The 22,973-nt window shown below is 45.7% G+C and overlaps 1 protein-coding gene across 7 annotated transcripts in view; it reads right to left on the reverse strand.

Moving 5' to 3' along the window:
- The window catches only part of LOC128275099 (protein NDRG3), a 33,093-nt gene extending 14,308 nt beyond the window's left edge, over positions 1-18,785 (reverse strand). For 3 of the 7 annotated variants that reach the window (XM_053013492.1, XM_053013490.1, XM_053013489.1), the window contains exons 1-2: positions 14,350-14,989; positions 2,669-2,909 (exon numbers count right to left, since the gene is read on the reverse strand). In XM_053013492.1, the coding sequence (XP_052869452.1) occupies positions 2,669-2,901 (233 nt within the window). In that variant the 5' untranslated portion in view covers positions 2,902-2,909; positions 14,350-14,989. Of the gene's footprint in view, positions 1-2,668; positions 2,910-14,349; positions 14,990-16,243; positions 16,494-18,768 lie in introns of those variants that run through there. The other 4 variants (XM_053013493.1, XM_053013494.1, XM_053013488.1 and 1 more) reach the window with 3 other exon arrangements.
- Positions 18,786-22,973: the final 4,188 nt, after the last annotated feature.

A 22,973-nucleotide genomic window follows, 5' to 3' on the forward strand; every position in this document is an offset into this window, starting at 1 on the left:
GACGAATATGATGATGATAATGATGATGATGATGGTAATGTGTGTATTGGTGCGTGAAAATTGCGAAGCTCAGCCACGGGTAAAAACATACAACATTAAACAAACATTACCTGTGCCCACTTTTGGAGCGTAAAATGCTTCGAATCAAAACATCGACGCTGCTTCATTGTATGGCAAGAAATTAGAACATTAGCCAAAAGCAAAGGCATAAATATCAATCATTTACTGTCAGAAATCTCTGCCGATATTTCTGCCTCGTAACGTAACTCCGCCGTTACACCAATGTTGCCAAGCAGCACTTCAAAAGTTTTTTTTTAAATGGAAGCGTTAGCCCGTTGAAGCGAAAGTAATTTAAGCTTTATGAAGTTGCGTTCAAAGAACTTTGACTATGCGATCGAAAACCACAACGTAAAGAATGCGCTCCAGTCTTTAGGGTAGCCATACACATGAATGCAAACAGACGGAACATAAAAGCATGCATTCACCACATAACCAAACAATTACTAAAAGGATTGTACCCCCTTCACCGATTAACACTGGAGGTGGTCTCACTCTCAAGCTACGACGCAAAGCTGATGAAATGCTGATACCCAGACTCAAATTTACTGAACGACTCGCCATGGTTGGCTTCAAGAGCTCTTCTACAAACAGCATACAAACACACACACTGGGCAACATAGTTTTCGGGGGGCTAACCCTCAGCTAGAGTGACATATGAACGATAAAACCTATGCTGTCTCCTGTGGAAGCCTTGAACCCAAGTAACCGCAGCAAATGAAAAAGAACAAATGCTCAAACTCAACATCGAACTGACATAAAGATAAGCCCGACGACGTTGCTACGGAAAGCGTTTCTCGGCAACAGAAAGCGGAAGACCCAGGCAGACTGACTGACTGATATGGGCAGACGACACTCCCTCTCTCTCTCGGGCGCCGTCGACATCGTAATGACTGCGGTGTTCTGATAACAAATTTACCAATCGATCGATGAAGCAAATATACGCCAGAAACATGTCGTCGTCATTTTTGCCAAGTGCCAAGCCAACTTAGGAATGTTTTTAGGAAAAGTGTACTCTTCGGATCAAAGAGAAGTCGCCGATATCGCCCGGCTTCTAAATTGGTTAACAGTATTCGGGTGAATGGAATGCTCAACAATTGGGTCTCCATTGCTATCCGGCCACAAAAAACGTAAAATGGAAGGGATGGCCGTAACCGTAATAAAAAGAGAACATCTGCGCCATGGAGCGTTCATAAAACAAAAGCATCATTCGAATTTTCGCATTATCGGCAAAACCACCGATCTCTGCTGTTGATTTAGGGCGCACCGTAGCAAGGAATCCCATTGAAGAATTCAAGAAGAATTCAGCTACCAATCAGCACATTCAAACATTCCTGCAAAGTAGGAATGTCGCCGGCACTGGGACGTGAAACTATTTGCTTTATATACGAGTTTTCCGACATGTCCCACAAGCCCTTGCGCAAAAGTCTATTGTTGGAATGAGTTACGCCGGAAAATATTCAGCAGATAGTGAAACTACACAAGTCTAGCATTATTATCATTTGTAACAAAAGGAAACGCCGATTGGTTTCGGCAATCTTCGCCACCGAAAAAAATCGAAGTGGCCAAATCGAACGGAAACATTTACTTGTTTCACTTGTTTGTTCAACTACAACCACGTCGTCTGTGGAGTGGAAAACCCTAATCATGATGCCGAGGTAAGAAGTTCTGCCGGACGAAAAGTTTTCTCGCACCGAAATGAAAGAGCAACACAAGCTGCCATTGGCCCCAACGTGACCCCGTTCGTTGACTGTGTCCGTTGTGTGTGTGTGTGCAGCAGCCCGCAGAGTTACTTTACAATTTTCTTCCTCAAGACTTTTGTGTTGCGAAGAAATACGTGATGTTTTCTTTGCGCCGACCCTATACCGTTTCCGATTTCGCAACAAGCTCTCGTCCTGGGGCCTCTGGAACCACATTCTGTAGCTACATTCTCTCTGGCTCGATGGCGGAACACCAGCTGGGCTCGAGTAGAAGTACGAATTACCCGGCGCTCGTAGGGGTTCCCCCATAAACGCATCACTCTACGGTAAGTGTACGGTCGTACGAGGCAGAGCCTGATTATGGCATTTATTTTTAACAATCGCTTCCTGACAATCCTGGTACGGTACGGCGATTGTACTTTTGACCTGATTCGGTGTCCTTTTTGCTTGGCGGCGTTCCAATCTTTTGGCCTCAGATGATGGCTCAGATGTTTGGCAGGCAGGAGAACCCCTAACCTCAAAAGCCACTTGTATCGATTCTTGCATCAAGCGCACAGCACATTGTTAGCCGTTGTTAGACGTGCATGTTCGGGCGGGGTTAGGAGGGTGGAACGTGCAGGTGGGAGGATAGCATAGGGACCACCCAAATGGTTGACACAATCGGAAACGGAAACAGTTTTCCGTACCCGGTTGTGGAGGGAAAAGGAAAATTTCACACAACAATACACGGAGAACATGAACAGCGATGCAATGGAGGGTTCGAATGAACGGAAAATGGGGAACCACAAATGGTACAAAGAAGGGATCAACCTCCGGGACAGTGAAGCCGCCCAGAGGCAACAACCGCAGCGCAGGAGCAGCAACAGCAGTGCAAAAGCCAGGTGGAGAGCCTTCGAGACGGACGATCTTACCTGGCACTGACTATGTACGGCTGGGGTCCGTCGGCCGCGGAGCCGCGCTCCAACAGGACGTGCCTGTCCTGGGCCCCGATGGCCGTCCCGATGACGCGCTTTACCGTTTCCATGACCGACTTCGAGCCGGACTGCGGCTCGGTGGTCGAGTTGTAGATCGAGTTGGGACCACCGGCACCACCACCACCACCGCCGCCGCCAAGCGAAACGTACCCTCCGTCGGATTGGGGCATTGCGCCTTCTGCAGCCATTATTTTCCACCATCATCATCAGCGAAAGGGTGCCGGGCCGGACCGCGCAAACGATAATGTTTGTTGCAATGTTTGGGATTTTGAGTTTGGCGAACGGGTTTTTGCACAGTAGTATAGTTGGTCCAGATGGTCCATGCATATTAAGGATATTTTAATTTCGAAATGTGTTTTTTTTTCGCAAGTGCAGCGCGCAACACAATTGCAAACAAACCAACCATAAGTCGCCGCGAACCAATAAATAAAAAGGGTAAAAGAAAGAGCGAAATGCGAAATTAAATTAACAAACGTCAATCCGGGCCACAAAACAGGGCACAAAAAATATTAAATCCAATTAAAGAGGGAAGCAACAAACGGGAAACCAAAATAGGCGAAACATTGGCGAACGGGTTTGAGAAACAGTCCGTAAAACACGTTGGCGAAACGAAAGAAGAAAAGAGAAAAAGAAAATAACAATAAGAAAGAAAGATTTTTCATTTGATCCAAGCCACAAAAGAAGCGATAAACAACAATAGGAGCATAGTAGGACTCGTAGATAGCAATACACCATTCGTTAGTTAGAAGACAAAATAATACATGAAGAAAAGGAAAGTATTAAAACACGGAAAACCAAATACGACAACACATGTTAGCGCACGCGACAACAGAAGCAAATCTGACACAAAACCCAAAGCGCCCAACAAAGCATAAAGGATCCCCATCCTGGGGCGTGTTAGCGGGGATGACCACAAACCGGGAGCGACCGGGAAACACAAACAAAACACACATACACTCGCATACGAAAATGGTGAAACTTTTTGTTTCTTTTCTAGTTAGACCGTCGGTGGTTCGTGCGGGTAAGTGATTAATGTGTACAATAGATGTGTGTGTGTGTGTGCACGTTAGTGGTGAGATGTGTCCTGTTCGTGACAGCCTCTCTCTCGGGGTGGTGTTTGTTTTGTGAACATATTGTGTTTTTTTTGGCCCGTCCGTCGGGTGCTCTTTTTCGATAAAACTTTGCAGAGCACGAGAGATAGAAGCAAATTGGAGCCCGGTTTTGTTGACATTGCTCCACTTGCCCTCCCGCGACCGCACACTAACGACAGGCGATCACGCAATAAGCTACCCGTGGGGTGGTGGCCTACCTCTGTGGGGAGGGAGGGCTCAGGGTGTGACGGACATAGTTCTGCTCTCTCCGCCAGAGGTTGATTAAGCCTTGCGCATGTGACTACGACGGGCCTTATCGCTGATCAGCGGTCCGGCGCGATTAAGGGATAAGTACCGTAGGAAGGGATTACGATGGAGGCCCGCTAGTGTCCCCTCCACACATAGAGCGCAGGTAACGATAGAAAATGTAACGAAGCTGTAAACCACCACAACAACTATACAACACACAACAATGCGGCAAAAAAGTGCAGCGGTGCATACCACGGAGTGCAACGCGGTGCTTTGTACAGAACGACCCCCCGTTCGTCCCTATAATTGCTATTAATGCCAGCGAAGCGAACGAGTTATGTGGAGATAGTAACGCTGTTCCTCTATCAGCCAGCGACCTATTTCCAGCATTGGTCTGACAACGCGAAGATTACGGCCGACCAAGGCTGACCGGGTGCAGTGATAGCGAAGTAGTCACCATAATTATTTGCGCATTCGTTGTTGTCGCAGCGTTGCGTCTTTCAATCATTGTCTCCGTCGTTGTCGCCGCAAGATACCCACAGACACTCGAACGCACACACACCACACATCCCACTCGGATCAGGTTTAACACCTACGTGCCACAAACGCACACAACGCAGGCAACAGTTCGTTGTATGAATGGCGTGGAAACAATAATTTAGTTGCTTTGGAGCTCATGAATTTATGACTTTCGGCCGCGCAGTAGAAGCAGGAAATGGTCATCCGACTATTTACCACAATTGAGAAACGAGCTCCAAAGCGAGACGACTTTGGTTCAAGATGCGCCACCGTTGCACGCTCGGAGGTCAGACACCAGTAAACAATCGGGGCCTTTGTTCCTTGTTTGAAGACCGGTTCTGGAAAACTTTCCAGAACTTGAGGCGTGTAGAATGTCATCTTTCACATTTTGCTCATTGATAGAAACATAATCAAACTGTTTTATTAAAATAACTTCATCCCTAATATTTTTAGTCCTCATTGAATGGTATCAAAATCGTAGGCGAGTTGTGATTGTGTGAACAAAACGTCATATCTGTCGTTTTGTCATATCCTCCGTCACATGCTGACTCTGGAAGCGGGAACAATTAGCACCAAGGCACCAGAATGGAGGTGTGAAGATGAAGAAAAATATTTTCTAACTAGATTTCCGAACGACTCGTTCCCAACGTCGTCATCGGGAAGCCATCGATAAATCACCGTAGTACTTGGAAACGCCTTATAGCCATTTGCTGCAATCAGCATCGATGGTGCCGAAAGTGGGTTGATAATTTCATTACCAAACACGAAAAGCGTTTAAGCCGAGCACGGTACGAATCGTGGCTATCCGGAGGCTGCAGCAGCAAAGAGACGTCGAGACGCATTTCGCGAAGCAGCTCGTTTAATCTTCCTCCTTTGTGCCCGTAAATGGTATCTCTCCACTTATTGACGTTGGTTTCTTGTGCTTCTTGTGTCGTTGTCTTCAGTGACAAAGAACAAGTATCTTGGATGTCGCCGTGGAATCAGCACGCCTCCAGACGAATCGTTGTAATTCGGATCGAGGACAGATTTTATAATGTGTTTACATCGTTGTCTATTAGCACCAACTGCGAGCATTAGGAGCGTGAGATTTGGAATCCGCTTCATGTTATCCTCGCATTTGTATCACTTGAGCCAAATCCTCAGGCAATCGCCTTAAAGTAATCTTTACCAAATGGGCTAACGTCTCGGGCTCGCGAGGTCAACGATTTTGTTATGCGAGCGAACGCAAAAGATGGGATAAATATTACTTTATATTGCGTCTACCAGTATCGAAGGGCTTGGCAGTCCGTTCGTACGGCCAGCCAGCTACTAGCGCAGTGGCTCGAGTTAATCCATTTGATTATGCAGAGTGCCGTGCAGCAAAGACCACAAGCCTTCCCTCAAGTGATGGTCTCTTGAGCTTGGACAACAATCCTTACTGTCCTTGCCCAAGATTCTTTCAACGAGTGCAAAGAACTTTGCGTGGATGCACTGCACCCGCCACGCCCAGTATTCTTTCTTTAAATCGCCTGCACTTGGGTCAACACCGTCAGCTATATGGCGGGATTATGGCGACAGCAAAGTTGTTCCATCATTTATTGCTCCTTCGGCGTGAAATTTATTCAGCAAAAACTTGTGACTCATTCCCGCAGCGCCATTCTCGGTAACCAGGAAACGGCCATCAGGCCACGTTCAACTTCTTGGAGACGCGCTCTCTCTCTTGCTCCGACGGTGGAAGAAGTGGTTTGTTGTCTGGAGGATTATCTGGCGCCCGTAAGCGTTGCTACGCTTCAATCGCAGTGAAGCAATGACAAAGACCCTTCACAAGGGCTTGGGACTGGCCACCACATACACACCGACGACCAACGACCCTCTCGCAAGAATCCTGAGATTGGATTGATTTAATAAGTCGTTTGTTGGGTTGAAAAATGATGGCCCGGTCACAATGCAGGTCCTGGTGCGCCATAGGGTCCCTCCTCTCGCAGCCGCTCTCTATTGTGCATCCTGTGCACAACCATTAAAAAGCAGGGCCAACGATGCCAGGATTGCTTTATGGTGATTCTTTTGCTCCATAAAACTCTGCGCCCCGGCGACCAATAACAGACGCCATAAATAAGGGTGGTATCCATCAGGGGACATAATAATCCAGCGCGAAGGGATGCCCTTGGTGCCAGAATTCGTGCACCGGATTTGCATTGATTTACTTCTGGTGACCCACTGCAGTAACAGCTCCCGGGGCAGGTTGCAAAATTTCCCACCAAATTTACCCGTCCGGCTGCCTCCAAAGCTGGGCCATCAACGGTGCGCAACTTGTTTACTGGTTCCGAACCAAAAAAATGATTACCGAGCACGGTGTCGGCTTGGAACTACGTCTTATTTACAGGTTCCGTATTTCGCTCAAGGATGCTGACGAGATGTGTTGTTAGAGGGCCACCGGCGGATGGCGTGTTTACTGAGGCTATTGCCCACGCGTCGAGACACTTTATAGCGCGAAAAATGATTCGAACGTCTTGAACTACCAGAGACTCAAGACGGACAAAAAATGAATCGAATGCGAAACTGCATGATAAGCGGCAAAGAAAATGAGGTTGACAATGCGGCTACAATCCGTGATGCTGATTAAAGTTATCATATTTCTTTGCATTCCTACGCGGTTAATTTACCGGAATTCTTCAATTTCTGCTTTCAAATGAATCATTTTTTCCAATCCGTTGCATCTTTGGGGCCGTGAGATACTTATTTTAAAAGTTGTTTTACAAAACTTAATCTTCTTTTTTAAGCATGGCCACCCAAAGTTATAAGGTATTTAAACAGACTATAGAACAGAAAAGTTACATTGTCACAACGAGAATTTTCGCGAACCGTTTAATACCGCTTCGAATCGATACCATTCCGAACAAACTTTTAATGGACATGATTTACATGTCGATCCCATCTCCGTCGACTATCTCCTTCATCATGGACCCCATCATTTTGCACATTACAAAATCCCATTTTCCTAGAGGATTTTCAATTAGAACCCACCAACCAGCATCGTGGCCCAACCGTAGATCGACGAACCAAAGCATCGGATGACGACCAGACCGCCACCGGTTTGGTTGGGAACCGCCCTACCCTATCCGGCGGCGCTGACGAGTTAATTAGGTGTTCTGGAACCTTTTCAACTCGTGCGATGTTCACGCGCTTTTGGAGCGCGCAAAAAATGTGCAAATGACAACGCGACACGTTTCTGTCACGCCGTCCGCTCAAGAGGGCTCCATAAGCTGCAATGTCCGCAACAGCGATGGATGCTGATATTCAATCAATGTTGATGAAAGGATTCCATAGCTTTTACCACTGCGCGGTGCGTCAATTCCGGAAGCCCCAGATGGAAGCGGAAGCCAAGCGATGGGTCTATATCTGGTTGAAAATATTCAACCCAATGGAATGGAGAGGAAAATTAATGTCTCGTCTCACCGAACAATCCTACTGTGCACAGTAGGGAGATAGCTCAGCCGGCAGCCGGTGCTTGCGAATTCATATCAGCAACTTTTTCGTGGCGACAGTTTGTATCGCTCAACCCCAAAAAAATGCCGGCATCCACCGCAAACAGCTTCATGGAAATTGTTTGCCAACTACCATTCAATGCCCAACCGCGCGCGGGGGCTTTTCTTTCGTCACGTACATTTCGGGCCCTGACTTCGGTTTGCCATCCCGAGTGCGAAAAGAAGTCGATCGTCGGGGCGTCTGGGCGCTTCTGTTAAGCCGCTTATTGCGTTACGGTTAAGGAGAGAGCATCCTTTTTTTTTTGGGAGGACACCCTCTTCTCTTGCGTGCCGTTTGTTTGTACCATAAATTTGTTCTTCATAATCCATGGCGCATGTATATTTGATCAGAAATATGCTTGCCAGTGAAACACGGACACGGTCGCCAGCCGGAGCCATTGCTGTACCTAACGTCCTCCATTTAGCACTGCCACAGTGCGCCGTGGTCAAACGCCTCGTGTGTGTGTGTGAGTTTATGTCAAACCGCTACATCCACGCCGCCGCGGGGGTCTTAAATATTCATCATGTCCATTTCCACACGATCAAACCGAATCGATCTGTCGTACAGAGAGACAGAGAGAGAGAGAATGGCGACGCGGTGGCTATACCGCGGTGTACTGCAATGCTGACCTCGATCAATAATGTACCTTCATGCTGTTCGTGTCCTAATCCACAACCCTCGCCACCGTCACGCACACTTGGCGGACAAAATACAGAAAAGTAAAACGTCCGACCAGTTGACCCATTTCGATGTACCTCAGAAGTGCATTGCGTTGCACCGACACCGTTTGAACATGTAGTAAGGCAGGCCGTCAGATTGGTAAATATCAAGACCCACACGGCCGCCTGTCACATGGTAGAATGGTGGTGGTGCTGGTGATGGTGGATTAGTAGTGTACGTTCGCAGGTTGACTACGCGCGGTGGCGCCCCGGTATAATCGACGACCCATAATGTCGGTGGTGAATCAACGCGAAACCACAAATAAGGTTTGGAATGTGTCCCCAAACGATGTAACGGACACTCAGAACTTCAATCAGTGTTCGGTGCAGTACGGGATGATGCTGACCGTATCGAGAGATTTCACAACATTACACTGTCGCTAGAATTCCCAGTGAGGGGAGCACAGTTTTCTATCGATTAATGTTCCAAGCAGATAAAGCTACCGTTGGGAATGTTACAGCAGTATGGATCCGGCGGCGCCAGTTCAAACCGGTGGCCAGCTGGCACCATCTCGACATAGTATTACGCTACTTGTTTACTATATGCCGCAGAGTCTACCGACAACTGGTGATAATTTGGATGCTTGGCTCACAGAATGACAAATCTGAATGTTATTCAAAACGTGGAGCCGTTCATATTTGAATGCGGTAGAGGTAGGGGTTCCCTTTTTTGACTAGATTGAGTCAGTTGCTCAACTTTAGATGACTTCATCTAAAGTGGTTTATTCGATCGACCTTCGTTGGGCCCCAGAATCCTAATTGGACTATGTTGCAGCTCGTCCGGTACGTTGGTCTATACAAGTTCATTAGGCTCAATAAGGTTAATTATGATTCCGAGGAATCTTTCCGTTCATTGAGGTGTTTCAATTTTTCCTAACCTAATTTCTTCTGCCGCCGGTTTGATCACCAAAACCGACACAAGAGCCGTGTAACATTTGTGCAACAAAATCACACTAATTCAACGACCACCTCGGACACCAAATTCGGACCTGAGTGCCCCTCCCCGTTTTCCGGATGAAGTAAACTTTTAACAAGTTGCCACCTCGGCCAGCCAACTTTTGTCAGCCCACCGGGCGCTGGGATGAAGCATTCAACAACCGGTTCCGTGAATTGATATCGGCCGTAACTTTGCAGAATCCGAGCAAGACTGACTGAAACCGCATCGAGGCAGAAATACCCAATGCCTGCAACCCGCAACACAACGACGGCGACCACATCATCAAAAATGGCGGCGGGCGCTAATGAGGACGCAACGCATAGTAAAAGACCCAAAAAACAAAAAGGACTTTTCGCTAACCCCCCCGAGGGGGTTAGCCACCTGATTCCAGGTGGGGGTATTGAACAGAAAACGTACCCAAAAACATCCGAAAACCCACCACCGTAACTCACAGGCGTTGTTTCGAATTCGTTTTGGAGGCCACGCGGTGATGGTGGGGTTCACGATTTCGTTGGGCCGCGTCTGACGGGCATCAAGGTGAAGGTCGAAGCTCTTGCTGTTGCCGTGACGCCGCTTTCGATGAATCTCATTTTATTCGAACGCTATATTTGGTTCACAGTACGCCACTTTCGCTGTTGCTGCCCAATTTGAGATAGAATTTCCACTTTTATGCCGTGACGCCAACTGGCCACTTGCGAAAGCTATTAGTTCGGGAGCCTCTAAAAATCCGACCGGATGACTAATTAGCTCTTACAGCCTGGCGTGAGGCAATTTATAAGGACACCGCGCTGCTCTAAGCAGCAGCCGTGCAACGCCGGCCTATGAGGTATAAGTCCTATAATGCCGGGAAATAAGTCCTCTTCAGGGGCACAATAGCTCAGCACCCTCAGCTGGTAGAGTTGCCCAGTAACAGGAGTAACACCGGCATGGATAATTAGAAATAACTTCTTCAGCGGCTTTTCCGACAGGCTTCATTAAAAGGCAGTGTAGTCCGGCAGTAAGCCACTGTTGGTCTTTCTAGTTTCGGTTAATTAATTTCGATTTACCTGGTTCTTCCCATACACTACGGTTACGATACACGTTTGGAGCACGTCTTTGCGCGCATAATCTTACCGGCTGTAATCCTTTATTACGGAAAGAACTTTCATAATACCTCACTTTCTTGGGCCCCTACGAACGGAAATAGATCCTGATTGCGGACTTGGATTACAATGGGATTACATTGTGTATCGATCATCCCCCACCGAAAGGTGGCATAAATTATGAAACATCACAGCTTTCAGCAAAAGGAAAGTATTCCCCACTGGAACTAGTAACAATATATTCGAGACTGAGCCTATAAAAAGCAGATTGCTCGAGGTCCACGAAAACCTCACGCACCGTGTGGTGTTTTTGGTTTGTCGAGTTCCCCGCTTCGAGTAACCAGAAACCGATTACGAAACCGAGACTCTATTGCTCATCCTCAGTGGTAATCGAATAGCAGATTGCACAATCGGCGACGCGAAATGGCAACGAGAAACAAGCTCAGCCGTCAGTCTAGGCCGCTTGGAGCCCTCTAGGCGTCCCTTCGTCTACGGCGTGATCGGACATGCAATCATAAATTTAAACTATTTTCAGGTTTTGCGAAGCAATACGGTGCCGCCACCGGGGGCTGCCAGTCTGCACGCCATGCCGACCGGGTCTTGTGTAGGGCAATCGATAAAACAGTCCCATAAAGTACCCACAGGCGGGCAAGCGGTAACTACATTAGGACAATTGATTAGGACAAGCTAAGAATGATCTTAATGTGCAAAGCTACTATTTTAATGTTTGATATGTAAATTTTGATAAATGGCAACAATCATACCCAAATTTGGTCATTTTGGCTATATTCTAGATACTAGCAGACTTTCTGATACCCAAGATAACTACATAATGAACATAAAACATTCCAACCATTCATCATCGCGAAGGTCACCCGAGGCAGTCCAACCTTTCCCTGTAGAATATATTAACATTAACCGCACAAATATTGACACACCACCTCAAGGGGTACGCCAAAACGGATACAGAACGCTCCCAATGTTGCCAGGACGCCCGAAAAAGTGGCTCTCTTCGGTGACACATTACGTCATACTAACCCCTTTACTGGTCCGACCTAGCGGCCCCAATTGAAGCGAAAGCCCGCCGAGGTGCGGGCACGCGAAAGTTCTCAAATTGCTCTTTGAACCTCTCCTAAAGTAAGCATACGGGTCCGGGGGGTGTCCGGTGTCGCGTTATGTAAGCAAAGGACTCGCCGCCAGCCAGTCAAAAGGAGTGCGCTCGGAGGCGTGAAATTCAGCCATTCTCAATGGCGATCACCACCGGGCCACTCGAATTGGCTACCGACTGACACGGCTTGATTGAGTGACAGGAGCGTACGCAGGGCTTCAGTAAGGCGCGTATGCCACTTAGCGCGTCAAGAAGGAATAAAAAGCTGCTATTTTCCACACTCCAGAATTTCCCGAACACCAGCAACTGGGCAACAACAACGATGACCTGTCGGTTGAGTCCGCCCGGAAACGTAGCAGGCATCGATTCGAGTTCGTGTGTGTTTTCATAATCACACCTTTGCCGCGGGGGGCCTGCCATGAAGTTGGTGGCGTTGCAGCACCAAAGTTTGGTTGACGGTTTTCCTAATTTTCCTTTCGTTTTTTTCTCGAACTGATTGTGGTAGTGAACGGTGATTTGACACTGCGAATTCTATGAACGAATTAAGGGCAAACTCTGTTCGTCTCACTCTCCACTGCTCTCGCTCTTTGTGTCTCGTTGCATTTTCCGGAGAAGTTATGCTGAGAAAATGCCATAAGAGAGAGAGAGCTACAGAGAAATGGTGAAAATGAGAGAGGACGAAATTATACTATGAACTGGAACTGTCAGTGGTTGGATGTGTGTGCGTTTGTGTGCGTCTGCATTAAACTTGGCCGTTTTCCACTTCTTGTTTTCCCTCCCACCCGCATCGAATGACGGGTCCCGCATCGCGACGATTCGCAGGGAAAACGCTTATGTAACGCTTCCTTTATTCTACGCTTATCTGCTTCTTGACTTTTCCGGGCCCGAACAGCGCTCCAAATCAAACATGGCGACCGATCCGGAAAATGGTTCCTCTCGCAGTCCTTACACAATCTATGCGGCACACAATGGTTTCACACAGCAAGCGAGCAAAATTGATCACACGAAAATAACTGCTATGGTTCTAGAGAATGCGTCAAACTGAAACTAGATACCTTATAATTACCTTTGCACGCTAGAAAGCTCGTCGGCCACACCGGTAGTTCTTGGAGGAGATTATTCCTGGACGCTAGGGACACACACTCTCGTCCGATTTGCCTCGAGCCACACAGAATCGGGGACCGGAGGACACTGTGGCCACTAGAGACTCTGGTCGAACTAGGGTTGTTCACCGGGAGACAGCGAAAAAACAACCGCAGAAAGGGTAGTTTCGAGGCAGTTGTGTAACGCTTCCACGAGTATCCGTTTTACACTCGAAGCTAGCGAAAGGATACTACCGTTGGGCTACCGTTGTCCGTACTAAGGACGAAAAACGGACCAGCGCTTGCACGGCAAAAGGCCCAACTCTCTCGACCACTCTCTCTCTCTCTTTCATTCTCAATAACACCGACCAAACCGCATCCTTGCTCTCCGATTTGTTTCCCCCATTCGATGGTTGCTGAGTTTGGACTCTCGCAAGGATAATGACAGTTGCTAGCCCCACAATCGTTCCAAACACAAACACACGCTCACCATGCGCTTCCTTCGGTAGAACGGGACGAGTGTATTCGAGTGTGTGTGTGGCTGTGACCAGGAAATGGAAAAGCCGGAAGGCAGCTGGCCTGGCCTGTTCTGTTGATGGGTGAAAAACCAATGCGTCATGCGTGTGGTGGTTGTGTTTGTGCCACCAGCCCGGCACCTGACAAGTTTGTTTTTGTGCGTTTGGAACTTGGACTCCAGCCCCTAGTGCAGTGGTCGTCTACTACAGCTACACACTACACACTGGTTCTACAGCTAATCTACCGGACAGAAATCGTACACAGAGAAAGGAGTGGACAGGAGACCAACATTTATTTACACGAGCCCAACACAACACACCGAAAGCGAACTCTTATGCGAAGCATGACGATAGTATGAGGGGTGGTGCAATGTGGTGATGATGGATGAGGTGAACATTTTCCCTCCCTCGTGTTCGAACACGTGAGAATCGAAATTACGAAACACGCTCGATGAGGGAAAATCAATAATCAATGCTCGTACTACAGCGTACCCCAGGCTTCTTGGCCTGGCGTTTTCCTAGTGGTTAGCGCTACGTTCCGACACCTGCTGTTATCTACACCACACCAAGAAAGGCTTAAGAACTGTCAGCTGTTTTCAGAGGATTAGAGCACACATACAAAACCCTACACACACTAGAGTTTACGCGGCATTTAAGATGCCATCTCAATGCTAGAGAAAGTGTTAGCAAATTTCGAACGCTAATCGAGTGCTAGTCGCAAAGAGGAAAGATACGAAGGAAACGAAAGACTGTTTTTCGGAAGAAAGGATGTTCGTAGTTTCACGGGAACAGGGCAGATATTCGCTACATACCTTCGGCTGTTGCGAGAAGAACAAAAAGGAAACTGTTTTCCGAAACCTTACGCACAGACGATCAAAACAATGTCAAACGCCAGCCGCGAACTGTCAGATGGCTTTGACGTCTAGGGAGGGAGGCAAACAACCAAACAACGGAACGCGCACACGCCACGGGGTCACGGAAATTACACAACTCCTTCCTTTTGCCCTGTTGCGTACGTACTGCTTGGCACCGCGATCACCAGGCCTGGCTGCCGGTTTATCACACCAACTGCACGGAAATAGGCACGCACGAAATGCTCAATCCTCTATTTATTATTGTGCAATTTGCAAACTCACAATTCTCACTGCACACGGTTGCTAGTGCCAATAAGAACACCAAACCAATTGGAAAACTGCACAAGGTCGGAACTCCTCGGGTTGCTACAGCACTACCGTGAAACCGCTGAATGTGGCCTTTGTGGCGACAAACAAGAACACATCCGTCGAAACACAAAACACAACCGCACGCTTGAATTTTGTTTTGAAACAACTCCGTGAATGTGCAAACCGTTTTATTTTCCAACCGGAAACACGTAAAATTCGACGTTATCACACAAACGCGTCCAAATGGAATTGAAATCAATCTGTACGTATTTTTGTATTATTTATGGTATTTTTGTATTTTTGAAATGTTGAAAAAACTCTTTAGCTTCTGTATTTATGTGATTCGATCCTCTGCGTTCTGCGTTCCCGGTCTCCGCGAAAATTTCTCATTTTTCTGTTTCTCTCTCGTTTCTTTGCGCGCTCTCTGGTTTTTCGACCCGAAGTCGACATACAAATACATACATACTTACGAAGGGGACCCGAAGCAAAAGTTACTTACGAACGGGAAAGAGATAGCTGACGCTAGAGCGAGATGGTTTTTTTTTCATTTTTCTGTTTTTCTGACAGTCAAAAAACTGTCAGTTTTTCGAACATCAATTGAACGATTTTTCTTTCGTCGAAATTTGACGTGGCCGCTGTCACTCGCGGCGGCGGCTGCGTAAAACTCGTCCGGCCACTAGCGACATCTCGCGAGAGACGGATGAAGGCGGTTGTATGCAATCTTTTTAAAATTTCAGTTGGGTTGGGTTCTGTTAACTTAACTTAAAAATGCTTTTTGAAAAAGTTACAGTAAATATGAAATTGGTAGTAATAATAATTCTCAAGAATTCATCTTTGGTATATAGTTGATAAGGTAGGAATATTTTAGTATATCGGCAGAAGCATATTATCCTGTATTCGTTATTTATCGGTTCTGGTGGATTTATTAAAAGAATAATTTGATTTGAAAGACCAAGAGTTAATATAATGCGAATTGGATAATTTATAGGTAAAACAATTCAGTTATCAACAAAATCTGTTTATATCTAATTCAGTTGTAAGAATTATGTACGATTCAAGTTGGTGGTTTAAAAATACAAAATATTCATAGCCAATTGTTAATTGTAAAAGTTCCTTGTTACAAGTTTCCTTGTAAAAATAGAGGCGACAGTGAATCAAACCGAAAGTAGTTGGCAAGTGAAAATGGTCCTAAGATATCTATGAAAATAGTCCATCCGTCTGCCATCCACATAAATCGTCGTCAAACTTCCATAACGAGTGTTAATCATTAACTTAGGCTAAAACGTAACCCTAACGTTAAGCGATAAAACGAGTTTGCCAGCCAACATTCGACAAACTGGTTGTTATGTCGATGCCGATTTGACGTCATGACCTAATTTCAAATACAGATGCCGTCCTGTTTTTCGAAAACAACCAAAATTGACTCTTCGAAGACTCTTGGATTGATGTTGGGCGCATTTTGCTCTTCGCGCCCGTAGTAATTGCTCTCATTTGAGATGAATGAAATTCATTGTGCCATTAATGCTATTCGTTTACTACTTACGGTGGCACTTCGATGTGAGGCATCTGTACAGCGGCCATTGCTACTCCTTCTCAGGGTACTCCTTCACGTTCTGCACGATACCGATTGATGGCACAAGCGTTAGCTCACGGTCTAGACGAAGGTTTCGCCGTGGATCACTGTAACAGCACGAAAACTTTTTCTTTTCCTGCACTACTTTGCACAATCACAATGCACGCTATACACTATTTACCCAATCGGCGCAAAGTTTTGCAGGCCCACGGTTGGTTTACTGATAAAAACAAGAAAAACATTCACGTTAGCCTTCAAACAACACTCCGTAGAACTCCTTCGAAAGAACACGTCAGAACAAACAATCTCGAACATGCTTTCGCACTCATCACTTCACCGGACGACTTTTGACATTGACGAGTTCGGCATCAATACGTGACTACATTAGGCGGGCTTCTCCATTGGGATCTTCACTCATTATCGTTTCAATTGAGAACAGATGTTACGTGTAGGACTTTCTTAAGTCTCCCGCACATTACGCTCATTAGTTGCGATAAAACTTAATCATGTTTTTGGCACCGCACTGAGACCGCAGTCCTTAGTCTGCATATCGTTTTAGCGTTGCGTTAGCTGAGTAGTGTCGAAACGAACATAACAGCTGATCGCTTGAAAAATGGAAGCCTAACATTCGTAACACCTGGCACAGACATTGATCGAGACAAGGTCATGGAGTAAAAGTACAATAGCGATTGATAAAGACAAAAAGTGGGCAATCGTCCGAATGGACGGTAAAGAAGAGGTAAAACCTTCAAAACTAACAACTTAATAGCTACATAATAGTTGAGGCTGTGGTAGAAAAGGCTTTCGTTTTTTGCAAGACACTACCTTACACAAGGCAATCTAATCTCACCGCGGATGGCACTCGTAATGCTGTCACCATATGTAAATATTAATTTTGAACCAACATTAAATAACTGTTCGAATAGTTTATTGTCCGAACGCAAGCACACAATTCAAGGCATATTTGTGTTGGGTCAACTGTTTCCGTTTCCCGAGGAACAACAATCCAAAGAGCCCTGGTGTCGGCGATGATTTGTTACCCGTTGAATTGGGAATCCCTTCAAGGAGCCGGCTCATCAACCGGTTCAGGTTCCATAAAACGCGACTTAATGAATTAATCAACGAATGCTCCGTTGGAGCACTGAGGTTTTACACACTTGCAGAGAGGCATCGAAGTAATGGAATTCCAAGTTGGCTAATCGTGCGAAGTTTGTCGTCGGTCATTTTTTTCATGAAGGAAACAAAATTTGGATTTTCGACTTCAACCAGGAATGTTCTGCTGAATGCGGGGGGGAGTTATTGATACGTTTGAATAGTTAGATTGAGGAACCTGTCATAATTTGCGTAGTACGCTCGACACTTATCAGTTGACATTCCGCGTCCCATTGAATTAGCCGAATTTAACGACCTCCTTAAGTTCCCGAGGGTCAAACGGCGCTAAAAATAAAGTCGGCATTATTCATCAGAGCAAACTACTCGGAAAGCACGTTTCAAACACACGGAACGGCACTACTCGAACGGAGAGCCTCAGTCAAGTGTTTGTCGAATGCAATCCCGACCGCGATCGGCGCCTATGTTCATGAGGTTGGCTGGTTTTTTTGCCTATTATGACACTAACTATACACCAACTCTACTCGCAGGGTGAGGACGTTTTCGGTAGAGGTCAACAGAAACCGCGTTTTGATGATCACGATTCTAGCGATCTGGGATTCCCGGAGAACTCATCGCCCTATTCGTTACTATGCACAAATGAATAACAAACGAGGTCTGCAAGCTGATGGTGCTTCTGTGATGGAGATGAGCACAATGCAAATGCAGTGTGGCGCTGCGATCGTAAACTCTCGATCGACTACATCGGATGATCTGATAAGGATGTGTGAAGGCGTGTGAGTGCGTAGTGGGAGTGCACTCCGCCGGAGGGCCCTACGAACGAACCATTTCCGTTTTGGGGCGGTTTTCATCTCGTGTGGCTCGGCTGCGATCGCGAATCGTAACAGAACTGGGCGTATGGCGCGCTGGACGGCAGCATCACAAAATAGTTGTTTGTCGCACATCACTGGACAGTAATCGTTGGTCACTCCACCCGAATCGTATCGAGTGACCCGTTTTGAACAATGGCTTTTGTGCGAAACGCGACGAAGAACCGTGTTACCGTGCAAAACGATTCGTGCGATTCTCACTTTTTTCCACTCCAATTCCACTTTATGTTGCGTGGCAGCCGGCTTCAAGGTGTAGCTTCAGATTCCATGAAACCGAAGAAAAAGTAGCCAAAAAGGTTAACCTTGCAGGCATCTCGTAAGGACATGACCATCGGGAAATCGCCTCTCTCCTTCGACTACTAGCGTTCTTCTGCGCACTCCGTTGGCCTATCTAAATGTGGAATGCACAGTAATTTGGAAAATAACCGATCACCGAATGAACTACTATAACAAAAGTGGTCGACGGGTTTCGACTGGATTTCGAAGGAGCAAACGGTAAATAGGAACACGTTTTACTTTTAAACCGAAGCTAAAAACCCGATCGATGACGAACAACAACAACATCACCCGATAAACGGTTTGCGAGAACTGAACGCAACCCGAACACTGGTCAAATGGCGAACCTCTCTCAACAGGCATGTGGTCGGTTGTCGCAGATACAGAGAGAGATATTCGAGAGAAGCTATGGCGAAGCTAGAATCAAAATTTCAGATGAAAAAGGTGTGAATTTTTTATTGTTCAATTAGCTAGATGATACGCACAATCTTTTAAAATTCGTAGTAACATTTATCCTTATATTAGCTTCTCGTCCGGTTTCGTTCATTAAGCACACGATGTTAATTGATACCGTTTGAAGGTTTGAAGCCCATGCAACGATTTCTAAGAGAAAGCTAGATTTTAGGGGTGATGATCAACAACTGCGTACCGCGACAACTGGTAAACAGAAGCAAAAATTAATTACTAAAGCGTTTTTTTGCTGATTTAGAAGATAGCAGCTAATGATAGGGTGCGTTGCGTGTTACGAACACAATTTCGAAGACAATGCATCTTACAGATGAATATGTTGTATGTTGCATATAATAAAACAGAATTTAGTGGACAAACTGTAAATGAAAGACAAATAGAAACCTCTGATGAACGTTGGCACCACGAAAGCCAAAGCTCGCTAGAGACCGCTCGTTGAAGTCACCTGCGTAACACCTGTTGACTACATTCAGGGGAACCGCGGAGACTTGCAATGCGCTGGCGTCAAATAATGAACATTTTGGAGAAAATCTGGTTGACTCTTTCGAAGTGAACCACTGTTATAAGGCTTGCAGTCCGACTAATACCGAGCATCCACCCAGGTTTCCCGAAGGAGCGAGCAAAAGTGCTGTGTAATGTGTTCATCCCAACGGATCGTTTCGACTTTGATCGGTTGGATGTACACGCTTTGCTGGACGGTTGGAGATTACATTAAAGTGTGGACCAATTACAAGCGCAAAAGCGTTGTCGGGTTGAGCTTTGATTTCTTGTTCCTCAACGTCGTCACTGTAATTACGTGATGAGGGCTAGACCAGCTCGGATAACAATCCTTTTTCGGTTGTGCGACGTCTCGGTCGTCTTCCCCGAAAGCCCTCCGTTTGGCACGATCGACCTGGAGCAACGGCGTGTCGAGGTCGAGATTGTATAAGATGGAAACAATCGGACATTACATTAGTAAAATCATCACGAAAGTGCGAGTAAGGTTAAGAGGCGCAGGGTTAAATATCCCAGACGCCCTTTTGTGCCCCTATTGGCTACCAGCATGTGTGCCAAAGGAAAATTACTTACGATTTTGGATTTGATTTCTGTTGTTTGCCATTACGTTGTAATTGTTCTCAGACTGATCACGCCCACTGGGCACTATGGCTGCCGGATGTAACACCAACACATTAGTAAAACCATCACGGATAGGGACGAGGAAGTAAGATCAAGGATCTCTTACCCCTTTTTTGCTCCTATTGGCTAACAGGATGGCAAATTACTTACGATTTTTTAATTACACTGTAAATGATAATGATAATAAACACAACTGCAACTATATACAAAATGGAAAGGAAGAAAGTGACATTTCACTAGTAAGCAATACCAGACACTGACAGCATCGGTACAGACACTATTTCAATTTTAATTACGTTTCAATTGTTTCAAGTTGACTATCAACAGCAAAAGATTTATGCGATTGATAATTATATTCTTAAATAAACAGTTTTTGTGTGATGTTCAGTTATGCAAAGTATTTACTCCTGTTAATACAGGGTGGGGCACGTAGTGTTTGGGATTTAAACTTTTAAAACGTTAAACTTCGTTCTGGAACCGTCCGGACTGTCTAGAGTTCAAGCAGTGTTCTCTAATCCTCCAAATAAATATTTAGCCGTTTTCTTTTCATAACCAAATGAAATACTAATTTCGAAATGCATCACCCTGTAGCTGCCAGCACACTGACAGCATCAGCAGTGGTACTGTCATCATACGAATTATAACTGCAACAACAGTTCGCACAAACAAAAGAAACAGAAACAAAAGTACTAGTTAGTTACATACTTAGTTTTTTCACACGCTTGTACTAACTTATATACGTTTATTTGCGGATCCTTGACTTTCATTTCAGCGTTTTCATCAAATGGCACACTTGCCTGTACGGGAAAAACCTCGTGGACTGCACTGTGGAACGGAAGGCAACACAGTCGCTGTGGTCAATATGGAGTTGCACTCTCAATCTATTTCAGAGCTGTCGCCGGATCGTGTTCTGGAGGAAATCGACCGTGCTTTGGAGCATCAACAGAACCTAGCTCTCTCTCTGAAGCAACGTAACAAGGATCTGAAAAACTATGTCCTAGATATGAAGAATCATAACCTATGTCTGGAGAAACATAACCTAGTTCTCTCTCTGGAGCAAAGTAACCTAGTTCTGAAGACACATAACCAAGCTCTGAAGGACCAGGGGCGAGCTCTGAAGCAACAGACCTTAGTTCTGACGGAACAGAACGTAGCTTGGAAGCAACAAATCCGTGCTCTCTCTCTGAAGCAGCAGAACCTTGATCGTGCTCTGGAGCAGCCGGATGGCCAGTCTGTGGTGACAAAGTGGCCCATGCCCGCCACATCACTCCAGGAACTACAGGAGTTGAACCGGGCATCGGCACCGATGGAGCAGTCTGTGGTGAAAAAGTGGCCCATGCCCGCCACATCCCTCCAGGAACTACAGGAGTTGAACCGGGCATCGGTTGAGGAAGTTCAATCGCAAATGTCCGTTTTGTACAACAGACAAGAGTACAAAGAGGGCACGATACTACTCCGCCGAATGGCCTACAACTTCTTCAGTCGCGGCTTTTTGGAGAGCTGTACTTGGCAGGGGGAGCGGGGGCAGAAACCACGGTTAAAGCAAGAGGGTAAAGGAGCCTTAAAAATATTGTACGCGACAGTGCATCTTTACGACCCTTCATACACTGTTGGAGTATTTAATTATCAAATGCGGAACATCGTTGCTTCATCGAACAAATGCAGAAGAAAGAGAGCTCATCACTTAATTTGAAGCAGTCTGACGAAGCAGCAAGAAGTGGCGTCAACAGGACCAGGTCAAGGATTACGAAACAGTAAGTCTTTCAGCTGTAGCTGTCTACTTTGCAGGTTATTAACGTTATGTTGTAGAAAAATGAATATTTGAGCCAACATCGCTATATATATATTTTTTTTTTAATCTTAGGAAAACGAGCAGGCCGTACGTATATCGCTATAGTGACTTGGAGTCTGTCTAATATGGAGCACCGGCGAAGAATCATCAATATTACCATCCGGCCCAGGTTGCTGTTAGGTGCGAGCAAAAGTGCCGTGTAATGTGTTCATCCTAACGGACCTGTTGCTTCGTCGTTCGCTTCATCGATACCTTGAGAACCGACATTATTTAAACGCTTTTCAACGAGGAACACCTTTATGTCGTACATTTTCTTCCGTTTAATTTTCCGTTATTACAATTCGGACACTAATTTTCCGTTTGACTAAAATCTACTATTCTCAGTGTTGTACTAATGGTAAACTGTTTATTTGCAAAACATTCGATAGTCAGCTATCAAGATTTACACTTAAAAGAAAAAAATATTAAAAAAATGTACGAGAAAAACAAATCAATTGCATGATCAATTGCTGAAATATTGTTTTCAAACGTACATCTTGGCAGATTGTTTCGAGTTTATATAATTTTTATATAAAACTCTGAGAGAAATAATTGATGGTAAAAATGAAAGCCAAGATAGAGATAGTAAACAGGGCATCAACGAACGTGTTAGGTTAGGACATTTAAAGAAGATGTCTTGATTTGTAATTGTTTTGCATACTTGCAACCACTAGCCACTAATAGATTTAATGATTTCAGAATTTAGAATTCAGCGCATCTAATTTGCTTTCTACTATACCGATCAATCTGTATGGGAACGTTACAAAAATTATTTATCAAATTAGCACATAACGATTCGGATGGTTTTGGGTAGGTAAGAATCTGTTAAAAACAATAAATGTTCACTGAAATTATGAAACTAATTTAAGCAAAGCCCAATTGTTCGGTTCGACTGGCGCTTCGGTAGAAAACTCCCTCGAGCGCAGTAAAGTACGGATGCCGCCACGTTTACTAGCGCACCACGCAACATCGCGTTTACTTCTTTAAATCGCCAAACCCGCGGCGCACGCACTGCCTCTACTAACACTGC

The sequence above is a fragment of the Anopheles cruzii genome, chromosome 3 (assembly GCF_943734635.1).
Source record: "Anopheles cruzii chromosome 3, idAnoCruzAS_RS32_06, whole genome shotgun sequence".
NCBI lineage: Eukaryota > Metazoa > Arthropoda > Insecta > Diptera > Culicidae > Anopheles > Anopheles cruzii.